Source organism: Oncorhynchus kisutch, unplaced genomic scaffold (genome assembly GCF_002021735.2).
Source record: "Oncorhynchus kisutch isolate 150728-3 unplaced genomic scaffold, Okis_V2 scaffold622, whole genome shotgun sequence".
In the NCBI taxonomy this organism is placed as follows: Eukaryota; Metazoa; Chordata; class Actinopteri; order Salmoniformes; family Salmonidae; genus Oncorhynchus; species Oncorhynchus kisutch.
Genome location: NW_022262567.1, coordinates 16,034 through 34,816, shown reverse-complemented (window position 1 = coordinate 34,816; position 18,783 = coordinate 16,034). Strand labels below are relative to the sequence as shown.

Below are 18,783 nucleotides of genomic sequence, written 5' to 3'. Positions count from 1 at the left end.
ATTGAGCTCAAAACAACAGTTTCCCTGGATGGATTGTGATTGGGCCCAATCAGTTCTGTTCTCTAGGTCTTCTCATTATTCAAACAGTTTTAAACTTTTCTCACTCTCTTCACTCTCTCTTCTCTCTCTCTCTCTCTTCTCTCTTCTCTCTTCTCTCTTCTCTCTCTCTCTTCTCTCTTCTCTCTTCTCTCTTCTCTCTCTTCTCTTCTCTCTCTCTCTTCTCTCTTCTCTCTCTTCTCTCTCTTCTCTCCTCTCTCTCTCTCTCTCTCTCTCTCTCTTCTCTCTCTTCTCTCTCTTCTCTCTCTTCTCTCTCTCTCTCTCTCTTCTCTCTCTCTCTTCTCTCTTTCTATTCCTCTCTCTCTTTCTTTCTCTCTCTCCGTATTCCTCTCCCTTTCTTTCTCCTTTCTTTCAATTCAATTCAAGGGGCTTTATTGGCATGGGAAACATGTGTTAACATTGCCAAAGCAAGTGAGGTAGATAATATATAAAGTGAATATATAAAGTGAAAAACAATACAAATTAACAGTAAACATTACACATACAGAAGTTTCAAAACAATAAAGACATTACAAATGTCATATTATATATATATACACAGTGTTCTAACAATGTACAAATGGTTGAAGGACACAAGATAAAATAAATAAGCATAAATATGGGTTGTATTTACAATGGTGTTTGTTCTTCACTGGTTGCCCTTTTCTCGTGGCAACAGGTCACAAATCTTGCTGCTGTGATGTCACACTGTGGTATTTCACCCAGTAGATATGGGAGTTTCTGTGTAATCTGAGGGAAATATGCCTCTCTAATATGGTCATACATTGGACAGGAGGTTAGGAAGTGCAGCTCAGTTTCCACCTCATTTTGTGGGCAGTGAGCACATAGCCTGTCTTCTCTTGAGAGCCATGTCTGCCTACGGCGGCCTTTCTCAATAGCAAGGCTATGCTCACTGAGTCTGTACATAGTCTCAATCTCTCTCTCTGGTGTTTGGTAATGCTGACGTCTTCTCTGTGTCCTGTTTGTCTCTCCTGTGTCTCCTTAGGAGCCGCCCCTGTAGCCGCCCCCCAGGCCAACCCCTTCCAGATGGGCCAGCCTAACCCCCCTACCCTAAACCAGATGAGGGTCAGCCCTATGCCAGGCCTGAGTCTGGGAGGGGGAGCAGGGTTCAGCAGCTTGTCCTCCATGGTAGACCCTCTGCCCCCCCTGACGGGCCACATGGTGCCCGGGGTTGGAGGGATGGGTGGTTTCCCGGCCTCTATGCCTCTGACCCAGCCCCTCTTCGGCTCAGCTCTGCCCCCCACAGCTGGCACACAGCCCCCTGGGACCACTAACCCCTTCTTGTTGTGAGGAACGCCTCAACTACACCCCCCCCCCCCCCAACCACCCCCTTCAAGACAACACCCCTGGACTCCTCTCCTGTCTTTCCACCCCCCCCCCCCTCTCCTCTTCCTCTCTCTTCCTCTCTCCTCTTCCTCTCTCCTCTTCCTCTCTCCTCTCCTCTTCCTCTCTCTCTCCTCTCCCCTCTTCCTCTCCTCTCCCCTCTTCCTCTCCTCTTCCTCTCTCCTCTCCTCTTCCTCTCTCCTCTCCTCTTCCTCTCTCCTCTTCCTCTTCCTCTCCTCTCTCCTCTTCCTCTCTCCCCTCTGCTCTTCCTCTCTCTCTCCCTCTTCCTCTCTCTCTCCCTCTTCCTCTCTCTCTCCTCTCCCCTCTTCCTCTCTCTCCTCTCCTCTCCCTCTTATATCAGATACTGTGTCCTGTAGACAGTATTCCTGGCTGTTCTGACTGTTTTTAATGCTAGTCTGATCATAGAGTGAATCTAACTAAACTTGTACAACCCCAGTGAGGTGTGTGTGTGTGTGAGAACGTGTACTAAGCAGGGATTTTGCACATGCTTAATTAGCTGTGACTGTTGCTTCACCGTTAGTCCTTAGCTGGAGACGACTCCACTGCCTGGTACACTGTGTTACTACCCCCCCACCCCGTTACCGGCCACAACTTGTGAGGTCACTGCTTAGCGACCCTGACCTATGACCCTGACACACAGCCACATATGAATTTTCACCCCCCCTGAGGTCAATGTGTGCATTTTCACCCCCTTCCCTCCTGAGGTCAACATGTGAATTTCCAACCCCCCCCTGAGGTCAACATGTGAATTTCACCCCCCCCCCCCTCCTGAGGTCAACATGTGAATTTCACCCCCCCCCCCCTCCTGAGGTCAACATGTGAATTTCACCCCCCCCCTCCTGAGGTCAACATGTGAATTTCACCCCCCCCCCCTCCTGAGGTCAACATGTGAATTTCACCCCCCCCCCCTCCTGAGGTCAACATGTGAATTTTCACCCCCCCCCCTCCTGAGGTCAACATGTGAATTTTCACCCCCCCCCCCTCCTGAGGTCAACATGTGAATTTTCACCCCCCCCCCCCCCGAGGTCAACATGTGAATTTTCACCCCCCCCCCCCCCGAGGTCAACATGTGAATTTTCACCCCCCCTCCCCCCGAGGTCAACGTGTGAATTTTCACACCCCCCCCCCCCCCGAGGTCAACGTGTGAATTTTCACCCCCCCCCGAGGTCAACGTGTGAATTTTCACCCCCCCCCGAGGTCAACGTGTGAATTTTCACCCCCCCCCCGAGGTCAACGTGTGAATTTTCACCCCCCCCCCCGAGGTCAACGGGTGAATTTTCACCCCCCCCCCCCCCGAGGTCAACGTGTGAATTTTCACCCCCATAGGTCAACGTGTGAATTTTCACCCCCCCCCCCCCCCCCGAGGTCAACGTGTGAATTTTCACCCCCCCCTACAAATGTATATATGGACTTTAACCCCTGAGGTCAATGTATATATGAACTTTAACCAGTGAGGTCAACGTATATATGAACTTTAACCCCTGAGGTCAACGTATATGAACTGGTGACTGGGTGGAGGAACATTCTCAGAAGAGGAAGAGACGGTGTTTATTTGGGAGTGAAAGACTCAAGGGACTTGTTTCTGTAGACTAAAGATGTCTGTTATTATACAACTGTCTGGAGTCCTTTAGGGGCCCCCCCGCCCCGGCTGGAGTCCTTTAGGGCCCCCCCGCCCCGGCTGGAGTCCTTTAGGGCCCCCTCCCCCTAGAGTCCTTTAGGGCCCCCCCCCTCCCCCCCGGCTGGAGTCCTTTAGGGCCCCCCCCCTCCCCCCCGGCTGGAGTCCTTTAGGGCCCCCCCCCTCCCCCCCGGCTGGAGTCCTTTAGGGCCCCCCCTAGACTCCTTTAGGGCCCCCCCTAGAGTCCTTTAGGCCCCCCCCCCGGCTGGAGTCCTTTAGGGCCCCCCCCTTGAGTCATTTAGCACCCCCCCTAGTCCTTTAGGCCACCCCCTTAGAGTCCTTTAGGGCCCCCCCCTAGAGTCCTTTAGGGCCCCCCCCCCCGGCTGGAGTCCTTTAGGCCCCCCCCCCCCCCGGCTGGAGTCCTTTAGGGCCCCCCCCCCCCGGCTGGAGTCCTTTAGGGCCCCCCCCCACCTGCCTGGAGTCCTTTAGGGCCCCCCACCCCGGCTGGAGTCCTTTAGTTAACCTCTGACTCCAGGACTGTTGTTAACAGGGCCCTAACCTCCTCCATTTAGAGAGACAGGAGTTAACATCTGACTCCAGGACTGTGGTTAACAGGGCCCTAACCTCCTCCATTTAGAGAGACAGGAGTTAACATCTGACTCCAGGACTGTGGTTAACGGGGCCCTAACCTCCACCATTCAGAGACAGGAGTTAACATCTGACTCCAGGACTGTGGTTAACGGGGCCCTAACCTCCACCATTTAGAGACAGGAGTTAACATCTGACTCCAGGACTGTGGTTAACGGGGCCCTAACCTCCACCATTTAGAGACAGGAGTTAACATCTGACTCCAGGACTGTGGTTAACGGGGCCCTAACCTCCACCATTTAGAGACAGGAGTTAACATCTGACTCCAGGACTGTGGTCTTTAATCTCACATCTTATAATCATCTTTATATTGCTACTACACTGTCTGTCTGTAACCACCTATCTCCTAGTGGAACTGACCTGTCTGTCTGGAACCATCTATCTCCTAGTGTAACTGACCTGTCTGTCTGTAACCACCTATCTCCTAGTGGAACTGACCTGTCCTAGACTACACAACCTGTCTGTCTGGAACCACCTATCTCCTAGTGGAACTGACCTGTCTGTCTGTAACCACCTATCTCCTAGTGGAACTGACCTGTCCTAGACTATACAACCTGTCTGTCTGTAACTGACCTGTCCTAGACTACACAACCTGTCTGTAAGTAACCACCTATCTCCTAGTGGAACTGACCTGTCCTAGACTACACAACCTGTCTGTAACTGACCTGTCCTAGACTACACAACCTGTCTGTCTGTAACCACCTATCTCCTAGTGGAACTGACCTGTCCTAGACTACACAACCTGTCTGTCTGTAACTGACCTGTCCTAGACTACACAACCTGTCTTTTAGTAACCACCTATCTCCTAGTGGAACTGACCTTTCCTAGACTACACAACCTGTCTGTAACTGACCTGTCCTAGACTACACAACCTGTCTGTCTGTAACCACATATCTCCTAGTGGAACTGACCTGTCCTAGACTACACAACCTGTCTGTAACCATCTATCTTCTAGTGTAACTGACCTGTCCTAGACTACACAACCGGTCTGTCTGTAACTGACCTGTCCTAGACTACACAACCTGTCTGTCTGTAACTGACCTGTCCTAGACTACACAACCTGTTTGTCTGTAACCACCTATGTCCTAGTGGAACTGACCTGTCCTAGACTACACTGTCTGTCTGTCACCACCTATCTCCTAGTGGAACTGACCTGTCCTAGACTACACAACCTGTCTGTAACCATCTATCTTCTAGTGTAACTGACCTGTCCTAGACTACACAACCGGTCTGTCTGTAACTGACCTGTCCTAGACTACACAACCTGTCTGTCTGTAACTACCTAGTACCCTCCCCTGGACTGGTATTACAGCTGAGACAGACAAGGGGCCCTTTCTACCTAGTACCCTCCCCTGGACTGGTATTACAGCTGAGACAGACAGGGGGGCCCTTTCTACCTAGTACCCTCCCCTGGACTGGTATTACAGCTGAGACAGACAGGGGGCCCTTTCTACCTAGTACCCTCCCCTGGACTGGTATTACAGCTGAGACAGACAGGGGGCCCTTTCTACCTAGTACCCTCCCCTGGACTGGTATTACAGCTGAGACAGACAGGGGGCCCTTTCTACCTAGTACCCTCCCCTGGACTGGTATTACAGCTGAGACAGACAGGGGGCCCTTTCTACCTAGTACCCTCCCCTGGACTGGTATTACAGCTGAGACAGACAGGGGGCCCTTTCTACCTAGTACCCTCCCCTGGACTGGTATTACAGCTGAGACAGACAGGGGGCCCTTTCTACCTAGTACCCTCCCCTGGACTGGTATTACAGCTGAGACAGACAGGGGGCCCTTTCTACCTAGTACCCTCCCCTGGACTGGTATTACAGCTGAGACAGACAGGGGGCCCTTTCTACCTAGTACCCTCCCCTGGACTGGTATTACAGCTGAGACAGACAGGGGGCCCTTTCTACCTAGTACCCTCCCCTGGACTGGTATTACAGCTGAGACAGACAGGGGGCCCTTTCTACCTAGTACCCTCCCCTGGACTGGTATTACAGCTGAGACAGACAGGGGGCCCTTTCTACCTAGGACCCTCCCCTGGACTGGTATTACAGCTGAGACAGACAGGGGGCCCTTTCTACCTAGTACCCTCCCCTGGACTGGTATTACAGCTGAGACAGACAGGGGGCCCTTTCTACCTAGTACCCTCCCCTGGACTGGTATTACAGCTGAGACAGACAGGGGGCCCTTTCTACTCAGGCACAGGGAGGGGCAGCTCAGAACCTTTGTGGTCCTGAGTGATTCTCTGCAACAACAACTAAAATGGATTTTAAAAAGTCCTTCTGTGTTTAGTGGCTGAAAATGTGGTTTTGTCAGGTCTTCCTCTTCTGATGCTATGATGCCTAGTTCTGTCTGTGTGTAGTCTGGTGCTGTGAGGTTACTAGGCTTCACAGACAACAGTCTGGTGCTGTGAGGTTACTAGGCTTCACAGACAACAGTCTGGTGCTGTGAGGTTACTAGGCTTCACAGACAACAGTCTGGTGCTGTGAGGTTACTAGGCTTCACAGACAACAGTCTGGTGCTGTGAGGTTACTAGGCTTCACAGACAACAGTCTGGTGCTGTGAGGTTACTAGGCTTCACAGACAACAGTCTGGTGCTGTGAGGTTACTAGGCTTCACAGACAACAGTCTGGTGCTGTGAGGTTACTAGGCTTCACAGACAACAGTCTGGTGCTGTGAGGTTACTAGGCTTCACAGACAACAGTCTGGTGCTGTGAGGTTACTAGGCTTCACAGACAACAGTCTGGTGCTGTGAGGTTACTAGGCTTCACAGACAACAGTCTGGTGCTGTGAGGTTACTAGGCTTCACAGACAACAGTCTGGTGCTGTGAGGTTACTAGGCTTCACAGACAACAGTCTGGTGCTGTGAGGTTACTAGGCTTCACAGACAACAGTCTGGTGCTGTGAGGTTACTAGGCTTCACAGACAACAGTCTGGTGCTGTGAGGTTACTAGGCTTCACAGACAACAGTCTGGTGCTGTGAGGTTACTAGGCTTCACAGACAACAGTCTGGTGCTGTGAGCTTACTAGGCTTCACAGACAAACAGTCTGGTGCTGTGAGGTTACTAGGCTTCACAGACAACATTATGACACTCCTTCCTGTCTGAAAGCGACCCCATGTTCAGAATTATATTTGTATTATTCTCACTCTAGTCTTTATTTACACATTTAATATTTCTTGGGGGCTGCTTGTGTCTGGATGGTGTGCTAACCTGTTTGACATTATAATAATGTAATATAATTTATATCGTTTGTATTATTCTAACATAATATTGTGGGTCTTTTTATTCTGTTGTTTCTTCCTGGGGGTTTTTATAGGATCGGGGGGGGGGGGGGGGGGGGGTGTATATTAACACCAGTCTAAACCAGCTTCACCTGGAGCTGCTATGGGACAATAAAATGGATCACTTTCAGCGCTGATGTCTCCGTGTGTGGCCTGTTTCTCTCTCGTGTGTGTGTGTGGCCTGTTTCTCTCTCTCGTGTGTGTGTGTGTGTGTGGCCTGTTTCTCTCTCTCTCTCTCCCGTGTGTGTGTGTGTGGCCTGTTTCTCTCTCTCGTGTGTGTGTGTGGCCTGTTTCTCTCTCTCTCGTGTGTGTGTGTGTGTGTGGCCTGTTTCTCTCTCTCTCTCTCCCGTGTGTGTGGCCTGTGTGTCTCGTGTGTGTGTGTGTGTGGCCTGTCTCTCTCTCGTGTGTGTGTATGTGTGGCCTGTTTCTCTCTCTCTCGTGTGTGTGTGTGGCCTGTTTCTCTCGTGTGTGTGTGTGGCCTGTTTTCTCTCGTGTGTGTGTGTGGCCTGTTTCTCTCTCGTGTGTGTGTGTGTGTGTGGCCTGTTCTCTCTCGTGTGTGTGTGTGTGTGTGGCCTGTTTCTCTCGTGTGTGTGTGTGTGGCCTGTTTCTCTCGTGTGTGTGTGTGTGGCCTGTTTCTCTCGTGTGTGTGTGGCCTGTTTCTCTCGTGTGTGTGTGGCCTGTTTCTCTCGTGTGTGTGTGGCCTCTTTCTCTCTCCCTCCCGTGTGTGTGGCCTGTTCTCTCTCTCTCTCTCTCTCCCGTGTGTGTGTGTGGCCTGTTTCTCTCTCTCTCTCTCTCCCGTGTGTGTGGCCTGTTTCTCTCTCGTGTGTGTGTGTGGCCTGTTTCTCTCGTGTGTGTGTGGGCCTGTTTCTCTCTCTCTCTCGTGTGTGTGTGGCCTGTTTCTCTCTCTCGCGTGTGTGTGGCCTGTTTCTCTCTTGTGTGTGGCCTGTTTCTCTCTCTCTCTCTCTTGTGTGTGGCCTGTTTCTCTCTCTCTCTCTCTTGTGTGTGGCCTGTTTCTCTCTCTCTCTCTCTCTTGTGTGTGGCCTGTTTCTCTCTCTCTCTCTCTCTTGTGTGTGGCCTGTTTCTCTCTCTCTCTCTCCCGTGTGTGTGGCCTGTTTCTCTCTCTCTCTCCCGTGTGTGTGGCCTGTTTCTCTCTCTCGTGTGTGTGTGTGTGGCCTGTTTTTCTCATGTGTGTGGCCTGTTTCTCTCTCTCGTGTGTGTGTGTGGGGCGCCTGTTTCTCTCTCTCGTGTGTGTGTGTGTGTGTGTGGCCTGTTTCTCTCTCTTTCTCGTGTGTGTGGCCTGTTTCTCTCTCTCTCTCTCGTGTGTGTGTGTGTGGCCTGTTTCTCTCTCTCTCTCGTGTGTGTGGCCTGTTTCTCTCATGTGTGTTTGTGTGGCCCATTTCTCTCTCGTGTGTTTGTGTGGCCTGTTTCTCTCTCTCGTGTGTGTTTGTGTGGCCTGTTTCTCTCTCTCTCGTGTGTGTTTGTGTGGCCTGTTTCTCTCTCTCTCGTGTGTGTTTGTGTGGCCTGTTTCTCTCTCTCTCTCTCGTGTGTGTTTGTGTGGCCTGTTTCTCTCTCTCTCTCGTGTGTGTGTGTGGCCTGTTTCTCTCTCTCCCGTGTGTGTGTGTGTGGCCTGTTTCTCTCTCTCCCGTGTGTGTGTGTGTGTGGCCTGTTTCTCTCTCTTGTGTGTGTGTGTGTGTGGCCTGTTTCTCTCTCTTGTGTGTGTGTGTGTGTGGCCTGTTTCTCTCTCTCTCTCTCCCGTGTGTGTGGCCTGTTTCTCATGTGTGTGGCCTGTTTCTCTCTCTCTCTCTCTCTCTCCCGTGTGTGTGTGTGTGTTACTGATGTGCGGCTGGAGACACACAGTACAACCACGGGTGTATTCATTTAGTCTAAATGTTTTGCAACGGAAATCATTCACTCCAGAACCGGATCAGGTTTCGCAACGGAAAAAAATAAAAAGAGTTTCTATTGGACAAATTCAGGTAGGTCCTGTTTAGGTTGCTAGAGTTAAAATTGTTTTCCCGTTGCCAAACCATTTGGGTCTGTGACCCGCGACTGGTCGTCCCCTCTCACCTTCTACTGTAACGGAAACAGAGGTCGTAGAGACGTACACAACACAGACTACACCTTGTTCATGAAACACGGTACATTTTATTATCAGTCCAAAAATTACAACACAGAACACATCAGATCAAGCGATAACCGGCAGGGGATCGAGGGGATCAGAGGGGATCAGCAGGTCCTGGATCAGTCTGATGTCTTTAAACCAGCCTTATTATAGAGGGATCAGTGGATCAGCAGGTCCTAGATCAGCCTGATGTCTTTAAAACCAGTCTGATGTCTTTAAACCAGCCTTAATATAGAGGGATCAGTGGATCAGCAGGTCCTAGATCAGTCTGAATGGAAGTGGGGGGGTAGAATCTCCCCTGTTCCTCGAGGCGAGACACCAGACATCACAAACACCTACAGTATCCAGCTGCTACTGATGGGACCACACACAGGGGTCAGGGAGGGAGATTTTTGGTCCCTGTGTGTGTGTGCGTTTCCATCACGTGCTGTAGGGCTGGTCTCCCGGTCAGATGCCTGCAGTGTGTGTGTGTGTGTGTGTGTGTGTTTCCGTCACGTGCTGTAGGGCTGGTCTCCCGGTCCGATGCCTGCAGCAGCAGTGTGTGTGTGTGTGTGTGTGTGTGTGTGTGTGTGTGTGTGTGTGTGTGTGTGTGTGACGTAGAAATCCGTCACTGGCCGCGGGCAGCATTTGGTTCTTTAACGCACACACATATTCATCACTCCTCCCTGCGCCATTATACCATAAGTTAACAATGTGGGTCGACACACAATTTAACTTCTGTCTTGGTGCATGCATTTCATACTTATCAATGTTGTGGATGAGCGCATTGTTTGTTTGTTCTGTTCCTCTCTCTCCATCTCTGTAGCTTCTGGGTATGCTGGAAAAGGACCCGAGCTAAGGGAATTGGGTTGGCTTTATAGTGCCTGTCCCAAATGGCTCATTAATGCATATGGGCATATTGAAAGATATTATCAGTAGTGATGTAATGTTGTAAATGTTATGTTGTGATATTGTTTAAAACCGTGTTGCAATGTATATCCTTTAGTATGTTTAGTTCATGGAAAATGTAGGTTTGTATTGTTAATTGATTAATTAATTAGGGTTAATTGTTCTGAGGGGAGGGGCTAGCCCTACAAAAGGAGCCTCTCTCCAGTCTCTAAGGGGGATTTTTTGGATTGAGCTGTGGATGGGGCAGCATTGTTGTTAAGCTGTCCCATAAGGTAGACGTTGATGGCAGTACTGTTGTTTTCTGTTCCGGAATCACTTGTAAATAAACACCTTTGCACAGAAGAACTTTTGCGGTTCCGCCATCTTTTTATTTTTATAGAGGTTAGGATATCCAGTTTAGCCATCTGGCCTACTCTACGTGACAGTGTGTTTCCATCACGTGCTGTAGGGCTGGTCTCCCGGTCAGATGCCTGCAGCAGCAGTGTGTGTGTGTGTGTTTCCATCACGTGCTGTAGGGCTGGTCTCCCGGTCCGATGCCTGCAGTGTGTGTGTGTGTTTCCATCACGTGCTGTAGGGCTGGTCTCCCGGTCAGATGCCTGCAGTGTGTGTGTGTGTTTCCATCACGTGCTGTAGGGCTGGTCTCCCGGTCAGATGCCTGCAGCAGCAGTGTGTGTGTGTGTGTGTGTGTTTCCGTCACGTGCTGTAGGGCTGGTCTCCCGGTCAGATGCCTGCAGCAGCAGTGTGTGTGTGTGTGTGTGTTTCCGTCACGTGCTGTAGGGCTGGTCTCCCGGTCCGATGCCTGCAGCAGCAGTGTGTGTGTGTGTTTCCGTCACGTGCTGTAGGGCTGGTCTCCCGGTCCGATGCCTGCAGTGTGTGTGTGTGTGTGTTTCCGTCACGTGCTGTAGGGCTGGTCTCCCGGTCCGATGCCTGCAGCAGCAGTGTGTGTGTGCGTTTCCATCACGTGCTGTAGGGCTGGTCTCCCGGTCCGATGCCTGCAGTGTGTGTGTGTGTGTGTTTCCGTCACGTGCTGTAGGGCTGGTCTCCCGGTCCGATGCCTGCAGCAGCAGTGTGTGACAGAGTGTGTGAGGTCTCGGAAGGTGTGGTGTCGTAACCCAGTCTCTTCATGTCTTTAGTCACAATGTGGAAGGAGAGGGAGACGAAACCCTGAGAACGGACCCTGGTCACTGAGACAGATGGAGAGAGACACAGGAGGGAGAGAGCGAGACACATATGAGAGAGAGACACACAGGAGGGAGAGACACACAGGAGGGAGAGACACACAGGAGGGAGAGACACACAGGAGGGAGAGACACACAGGAGGGAGAGACACACAGGAGGGAGAGACACACAGGAGGGAGAGACACACAGGAGGGAGAGACACACAGGAGGGAGAGACACACAGGAGGGAGAGACACACAGGAGGGAGAGACACACAGGAGGGAGAGACACACAGGAGGGAGAGACACACAGGAGGGAGAGACACACAGGAGGGAGAGACACACAGGAGGGAGAGACACACAGGAGGGAGAGACACACAGGAGGGAGAGACACACAGGAGGGAGAGACACACAGGAGGGAGAGACACACAGGAGGGAGAGACACACAGGAGGGAGAGACACACAGGAGGGAGAGACACACAGGAGGGAGAGACACACAGGAGGGAGAGACTCATATGAGGGAGAGACACAGGAGAGAGAGACACATAGGAGAGAGACACACATAGGAGAGAGACACACATAGGAGAGAGACACACATAGGAGAGAGAGACACATAGGAGAGAGACACATAGGAGTAGGAGAGACACATAGGAGAGAGAGACACTTAGGAGAGAGAGACACACATAGGAGAGAGAAAGGGAGACACATATGAGGGAGAGACACATAGGAGAGAGGGACACATAGGAGGGAGAGAGACACATAGGAGAGAGACAGGGAGAGACACATAGGAGGGAGACATGCTAGTGAGAAGACACCAGGATACATTTAAAGACCCTACCAACTTTACAATGTGCTTTTTTAAAAGGGATTTATGCTTCAGTCGACCTGCACAGCGTTTTACCATGAATAGGATCTACGGATGTTGAGGGCAAACTGAAGCAACACATCTTTGAATGAATCCCGAAACAGAGCCTACCTTCTCTACCACACACAGAAACACAGCCTACCTTCTCTACCACACACAGAAATAGAGCCTACCTTCTCTACCACACACAGAAACACAGCCTACCTTCTCTACCACACACAGAAACAGAGCCTACCTTCTCTACCACACACAGAAACACAGCCTACCTTCTCTACCACACACAGAAACACAGCCTACCTTCTCTACCACACACAGAAACACAGCCTACCTTCTCTACCACACACAGAAACAGAGCCTACCTTCTCTACCACACACAGAAAACAGAGCCTACCTTCTCTACCACACACAGAAACACAGCCTACCTCTCTACCCACACACAGAAACACAGCCTACCTTCTCTACCACACACAGAAACACAGCCTACCTTCTCTACCACACACAGAAACACAGCCTACCTTCTCTACCACACACAGAAACACAGCCTACCTTCTCTACCACACACAGAAACACAGCCTACCTTCTCTACCACACACAGAAACACAGCCTACCTTCTCTACCACACACAAAAACAGAGCCTACCTTCTCTACCACACACAGAAACACAGCCTACCTTCTCTACCACACACAGAAACACAGCCTACCTTCTCTACCACACACAGAAACACAGCCTACCTTCTCTACCACACACAGAAACAGAGCCTACCTTCTCTACCACACACAGAAACAGAGCCTACCTTCTCTACCACACACAGAAACAGAGCCTACCTTCTCTACCACACACAGAAACAGAGCCTACCTTCTCTACCACACACAGAAACAGAGCCTACCTTCTCTGCCCTCTCCCTGGGCCACGACTTTAGGATCGGTGAACTCTGGACGTCGCCCCAGCAGCCAACTGCAGAGAGACACACACTTAGTCCCCCAGCATTAAACACACACACTTAGCCCCCAGTAACACACACACACTTAGTCCCCCCAGTAACACACACACTTAGTCCCCCCCAGCATTAAACACACACACTTAGTCCCCCCAGCATTAAACACACACACTTAGCCCCCAGTAACACACACACACTTAGTCCCCCCAGCATTAAACACACACACTTAGCCCCCAGTAACACACACACTTAGTCCCCCAGTAACACACACACTTAGTACCCCAGTAACACACACACTTAGTCCCCAGCATTAAACACACATACTTAGCCCCCAGCATTAAACACACACACTTAGTCCCCCCAGCATTAAACACACACACTTAGTCCCCCCAGCATTAAACACACACACTTAGTCCCCCCAGCATTAAACACACACACTTAGTCCCCCCAGCATTAAACACACACACTTAGTCCCCCAGCATTAAACACACACACTTAGTCCCCCCAGCATTAAACACACACACTTAGTCCCCCCAGCATTAAACACAGACACTTAGTCCCCCCAGCATTAAACACACACACTTAGTCCCCCCAGCATTAAACACACACACACTTAGTCCCCCAGCATTAAACACACACACTTAGTCCCCCCAGCATTAAACACACACACTTAGTCCCCAGTAACACACACACTTAGTCCCCAGCATTAAACACACACACACTTAGTCCCCTCAGCATTAAACACACACACTTAGTCCCACAGCATTAAACACACACACACTGAGTCCCCCAGCATTAAACACACACACTTAGTCCCCAGTAACACACACACTTAGTCCCCAGCATTAAACACACACACACTTAGTCCCCTCAGCATTAAACACACACACTTAGTCCCACAGCATTAAACACACACACACTGAGTCCCCCAGCATTAAACACACACACTTAGTCCCCCAGTAACACACACACTTAGTCCCCCAGCATTAAACACACACACTTAGTCCCCCCAGCATTAAACACACACACTTAGTCCCCCCAGCATTAAACACACACACACTTAGCCCCCCAGCATTAAACACACACACACTTAGTCCCCCAGCATTAAACACACACACACTTAGCCCCCAGCATTAAACACACACACACTTAGCCCCCAGTAACACACACACGTTACCTTGTGAATTTCTGTAGTCTTGATGTGGATTCAGGAACAAACATTGGGATGGTTCTGCTGTGTCTGAAACCAAGAGATTACATTAGAGGAGAGAGACTGTCCAGGAGAGGAAGAGGAGGAGAGATACTGACTGTCCAGGAGAGAGGAAGAGGAGGAGAGATACTGACTGTCCAGGAGAGAGGAAGAGGAGGAGAGATACTGACTGTCCAGGAGAGGAAGAGGAGAGATACTGACTGTCCAGGAGAGGAAGAGGAGGAGAGAGACTGACTGTCCAGGAGAGGAAGAGGAGGAGAGAGACTGACTGTCCAGGAGAGGAAGAGGAGGAGAGAGACTGACTGTCCAGGAGAGGAAGAGGAGGAGAGAGACTGACTGTCCAGGAGAGGAGGAAGAGGAGGAGAGAGACTGACTGTCCAGGAGAGGAAGAGGAGGAGAGAGACTGACTGTCCAGGAGAGGAAGAGGAGGAGAGATACTGACTGTCCAGGAGAGGAAGAGGAGGAGAGAGACTGACTGTCCAGGAGAGGAAGAGGAGGAAGAGGAGGAGAGATACTGACTGTCCAGGAGAGGAAGAGGAGGAAGAGGAGGAGAGAGACTGACTGTCCAGGAGAGGAAGAGGAGGAGAGATACTGACTGTCCAGGAGAGGAAGAGGAGGAGAGATACTGTCCAGGAGAGGAAGAGGAGGAGAGATACTGACTGTCCAGGAGAGGAAGAGGAGGAGAGATACTGACTGTCCAGGAGAGGAAGAGGAGAGATACTGACTGTCCAGGAGAGGAAGAGGAGGAGAGATACTGACTGTCCAGGAGAGGAAGAGGAGGAGAGATACTGACTGTCCAGGAGAGAGGAAGAGGAGGAGAGATACTGACTGTCCAGGAGAGAGGAAGAGGAGGAGAGATACTGACTGTCCAGGAGAGAGGAAGAGGAGGAGAGATACTGACTGTCCAGGAGAGAGGAAGAGGAGGAGAGATACTGACTGTCCAGGAGAGAGGAAGAGGAGGAGAGATACTGACTGTCCAGGAGAGAGGAAGAGGAGGAGAGATACTGACTGTCCAGGAGAGAGGAAGAGGAGGAGAGATACTGACTGTCCAGGAGAGAGGAAGAGGAGGAGAGATACTGACTGTCCAGGAGAGAGGAAGAGGAGGAGAGATACTGACTGTCCAGGAGAGAGGAAGAGGAGGAGAGATACTGACTGTCCAGGAGAGGAAGAGGAGGAGAGATACTGACTGTCCAGGAGAGGAAGAGGAGGAGAGATACTGACTGTCCAGGAGAGAGGAAGAGGAGGAGAGATACTGACTGTCCAGGAGAGGAAGAGGAGGAGAGATACTGTCCAGGAGAGGAAGAGGAGGAGAGATACTGACTGTCCAGGAGAGGAAGAGGAGGAGAGATACTGACTGTCCAGGAGAGGAAGAGGAGGAGAGATACTGACTGTCCAGGAAAGGAAGAGGAGGAGAGATACTGACTGTCCAGTAGAGGAAGAGGAGGAGAGAGACTGACTGTCCAGGAGAGGAAGAGGAGGAGAGAGACTGACCTGTCCAGGAGAGGAAGAGGAGGAGAGATACTGACTGTCCAGGAGAGAGAAGAGGAGGAGAGATACTGACTGTCCAGGAGAGAGGAAGAGGAGGAGAGATACTGACTGTCCAGGCAGAGAGGAAGAGGAGGAGAGATACTGACTGTCCAGGAGAGAGGAAGAGGAGGAGAGATACTGACTGTCCAGGAGAGAGGAAGAGGAGGAGAGATACTGACTGTCCAGGAGAGAGGAAGAGGAGGAGAGATACTGACTGTCCAGGAGAGAGGAAGAGGAGGAGAGATACTGACTGTCCGGAGAGGAAGAGCAGGAGAGGGATGGAAGGAGGAGGAGATACTGACTGTCCAGGAGAGAGGAAGAGGAGGAGAGATACTGACTGTCCAGGAGAGGAAGAGGAGGAGAGATACTGACTGTCCAGGAGAGGAAGAGGAGGAGAGATACTGACTGTCCAGGGAGAGAGGAAGAGGAGGAGAGATACTGACTGTCCAGGAGAGGAAGAGGAGGAGAGATACTGTCCAGGAGAGGAAGAGGAGGAGAGATACTGACTGTCCAGGAGAGGAAGAGGAGGAGAGATACTGACTGTCCAGGAAAGGAAGAGGAGGAGAGATACTGACTGTCCAGTAGAGGAAGAGGAGAGAGACTGGACTGTCCAGGAGAGGAAGAGGAGGAGAGAGACTGACTGTCCAGGAGAGGAAGAGGAGGAGAGATACTGACTGTCCAGGAGAGAGGAAGAGGAGGAGAGATACTGACTGTCCAGGAGAGGAAGAGGAGGAGAGATACTGACTGTCCAGGAGAGAGGAAGAGGAGGAGAGATACTGACTGTCCAGGAGAGAGGAAGAGGAGGAGAGATACTGACTGTCCAGGAGAGAGGAAGAGGAGAGAGGAAGAGGAGAGATACTGACTGTCCATGAGATAGGAAGAGGAGGAGAGATACTGGTTGTCCAGGAGAGAAGGGGATGGAGAGAGGAAGAGGAGAGATACTGACTGTCCAGGAGTGAAGGGGATGGAGAGAGGAAGAGGAGGAGAGAGACTGTCCAGGAGAGAGGAAGAGGAGGAGGAGAGATACTGACTGTCCAGGAGTGAATGGGATGGAGAGAGGAAGAGGAGGAGAGAGACTGTCCAGGAGAGAGGAAGAGGAGGAGAGACTGTCCAGGAGAGAGGAAGAGGAGAGATACTGACTGTCCAGGAGTGAAGGGGATGGAGAGAGGAAGAGGAGGAGAGAGGACTGTCTAGGAGAGAGGAAGAGAGCTACTGACTGTCCAGGAGTGAAGGGGATGGAGAGAGGAAGAGGAGGAGAGAGACTGTCCAGGAGAGAGGAAGAGGAGGAGGAGAGATACTGACTGTCCAGGAGTGAAAGGGATGGAGAGAGGAAGAGGAGGAGAGAGATGTCCAGGAGAGAGGAAGGGGAGGAGGAGAGATACTGACTGTCCAGGAGTGAAGGGGATGTGTGTTGCTCCGTATCCTCTGACCACATCGTTACCAAACGTATCAGGACCGTAGACACTTACCACGATCTGAGGCCCTGGGGTACACACAACACAGTGTTAGCTATGGTATCATCAACGGTCTGCTACGGTAAGAAGGGTGTGTGTGTGTGTGTCTCACAGCCTAATGGGTTGGTGCTCTTAAAGGTGATCTCCAGAGGAAAATTCCAGATCATTCTCTGAGGAGAGTCTCTGCCTTTTGACGTAATCTGAGATATACCCTCCTCTAGACCCTGGAGAGAGAAGAGGGAGGGAGAGGAGAGAGAGAGGGAGGGAGAGGAGAGAGGGGGGATTGGAGAGAGGAGACAGAGGGGGGGGGGGGGGGGGGAGGAGGGGGAAAGAGAAAGGGAGTGTGGAGGAGAGGTGAGATATTGATGTCTCTTTAAACAACTGGGAACTCTGAAAATAGGTCAAATCATGACGTCTGTGACCTTCAGGTCGGAGCTGTAGAAAGAGGCCTGAATTCCCGAGTTGGACGAATGTTCAAATGTTGTTTTGTTTTTTTTACCACTCGTTTTCGTCCGAGTTCCCAGTCGTTTTGAACGCTCTGAAGTCAAACCTTTACCAGTTCCCTGCATCACTGGGCATGCAGCTATTTAAGTACTTAGTAGTTGCTAGCTTAGTAAAACAAGTGTATTATGTTATCTATCCACAGTAAGGGAACGTCAACATGTTCCAGATGACCCGGAGTCACTCACCGAGGTGGGAGCCCAGTCGTGTCCGTAGACGAAGCAGTATTTACAGTACAGGTCATCATACTCTGGAAACTGACAACACGTCACATCAGTCAGATCAGAGAGAATAAACCGAAAATCAAATGAACAAGGCAGTTTTATAGAACATGTTTATGCTCACTAAACCAATCATTCAAAAAGCGCTTAAGTTATCCAATATGATCCGCCTCATTTTACCTTGTTAACGTCAGATGCTTAGCTAGTTACTAACGTTAGATGCTTAGCTAGTAGGCTCGTTACTAACGTTAGATGCTTAGCTAGTTAGCCGCGTTACTAACGTTAGATGCTTAGCTAGTTAGCGCGTTACTAACGTTAGCTAGGTACTCACATTCGCCCCTTCTATCTGTCCGTTTATCATCAACAGAAACACCGATGGGTTGTTGATAGCCATCCCGCTTCATACGAAAACTTGAGAATATAGATTGTTTTTAAAAAGTATATAGTGAACAACATAAATATTATAATTTAAGACTGTATAAGCGGTAACGTATTGTTGTTTTGTGTTGTGGGAGATAAGTAGCTGTTGTTAAATGAAGGTTCCTTCCGCCCCGTTGCTAGGACGCTTTTGACTACGGCTAGTCGTGAGGGCCAAACTGAATCCGGTCAAGTTGTTAAAGCGTTTTAGTAAATAAACTGTCCACTAGGTGGTAGTCTTGGACAAGTTTTAATGGGTTATTGTCACATGCACAAGTATAGTGGGTTTCTTACGAGCTCATTTCCCAACAATTAAGTAATCAATATATAGAACTATAGAAAATAAAGTAAAGTAGAACAAAAATACACGAGAAATGGAAATAGAGTGACGGAGGTAGGTATGTATAGGGGTCAGGTGACTATATACAAGGTCAGTTCAGTACCATATTAACAATGTACAGGGATACTGGAGTGATGGAGGTAGATATGTATAGGGGGAAGGAGACCGGGATACTGGAAGTGATGGAGGTAGATAT

General features: G+C 50.6%; 2 protein-coding genes across 4 annotated transcripts in view; one reads left to right on the top strand and one right to left on the bottom strand.

The window, feature by feature from the left end:
- Window positions 1-1,403, top strand: part of epn2 (epsin 2) — a 45,352-nt gene extending 43,949 nt beyond the window's left edge. For both annotated transcript variants that reach the window (XM_031815779.1, XM_031815778.1), the window contains exon 10: window positions 1,043-1,403. In XM_031815779.1, the coding sequence (XP_031671639.1) occupies window positions 1,043-1,347 (305 nt within the window). In that variant the 3' untranslated portion in view covers window positions 1,348-1,403. The remainder of the gene's footprint in view (window positions 1-1,042) is intronic.
- Window positions 1,404-10,300: 8,897 nt separating this feature from the next.
- LOC116360844 (B9 domain-containing protein 1-like) lies at window positions 10,301-18,382 on the bottom strand. 2 transcript variants are annotated; one of them, XM_031815781.1, is made up of 8 exons: window positions 18,162-18,382; window positions 17,798-17,866; window positions 17,221-17,332; window positions 17,041-17,137; window positions 14,095-14,157; window positions 12,867-12,934; window positions 11,013-11,141; window positions 10,301-10,884 (listed from the first exon to the last, which is right to left on the bottom strand). In XM_031815781.1, the coding sequence occupies exons 1-8, from the start codon at window positions 18,222-18,224 to the stop codon at window positions 10,850-10,852; spliced, it is 636 nt and encodes a 211-aa protein (XP_031671641.1). In that variant the 5' UTR covers window positions 18,225-18,382; the 3' UTR covers window positions 10,301-10,849. The 2 variants fall into 2 exon arrangements, with proteins under 2 accessions (XP_031671641.1, XP_031671640.1); XM_031815780.1 differs by having other exon boundaries at window positions 10,301-11,141.
- Window positions 18,383-18,783: the final 401 nt, after the last annotated feature.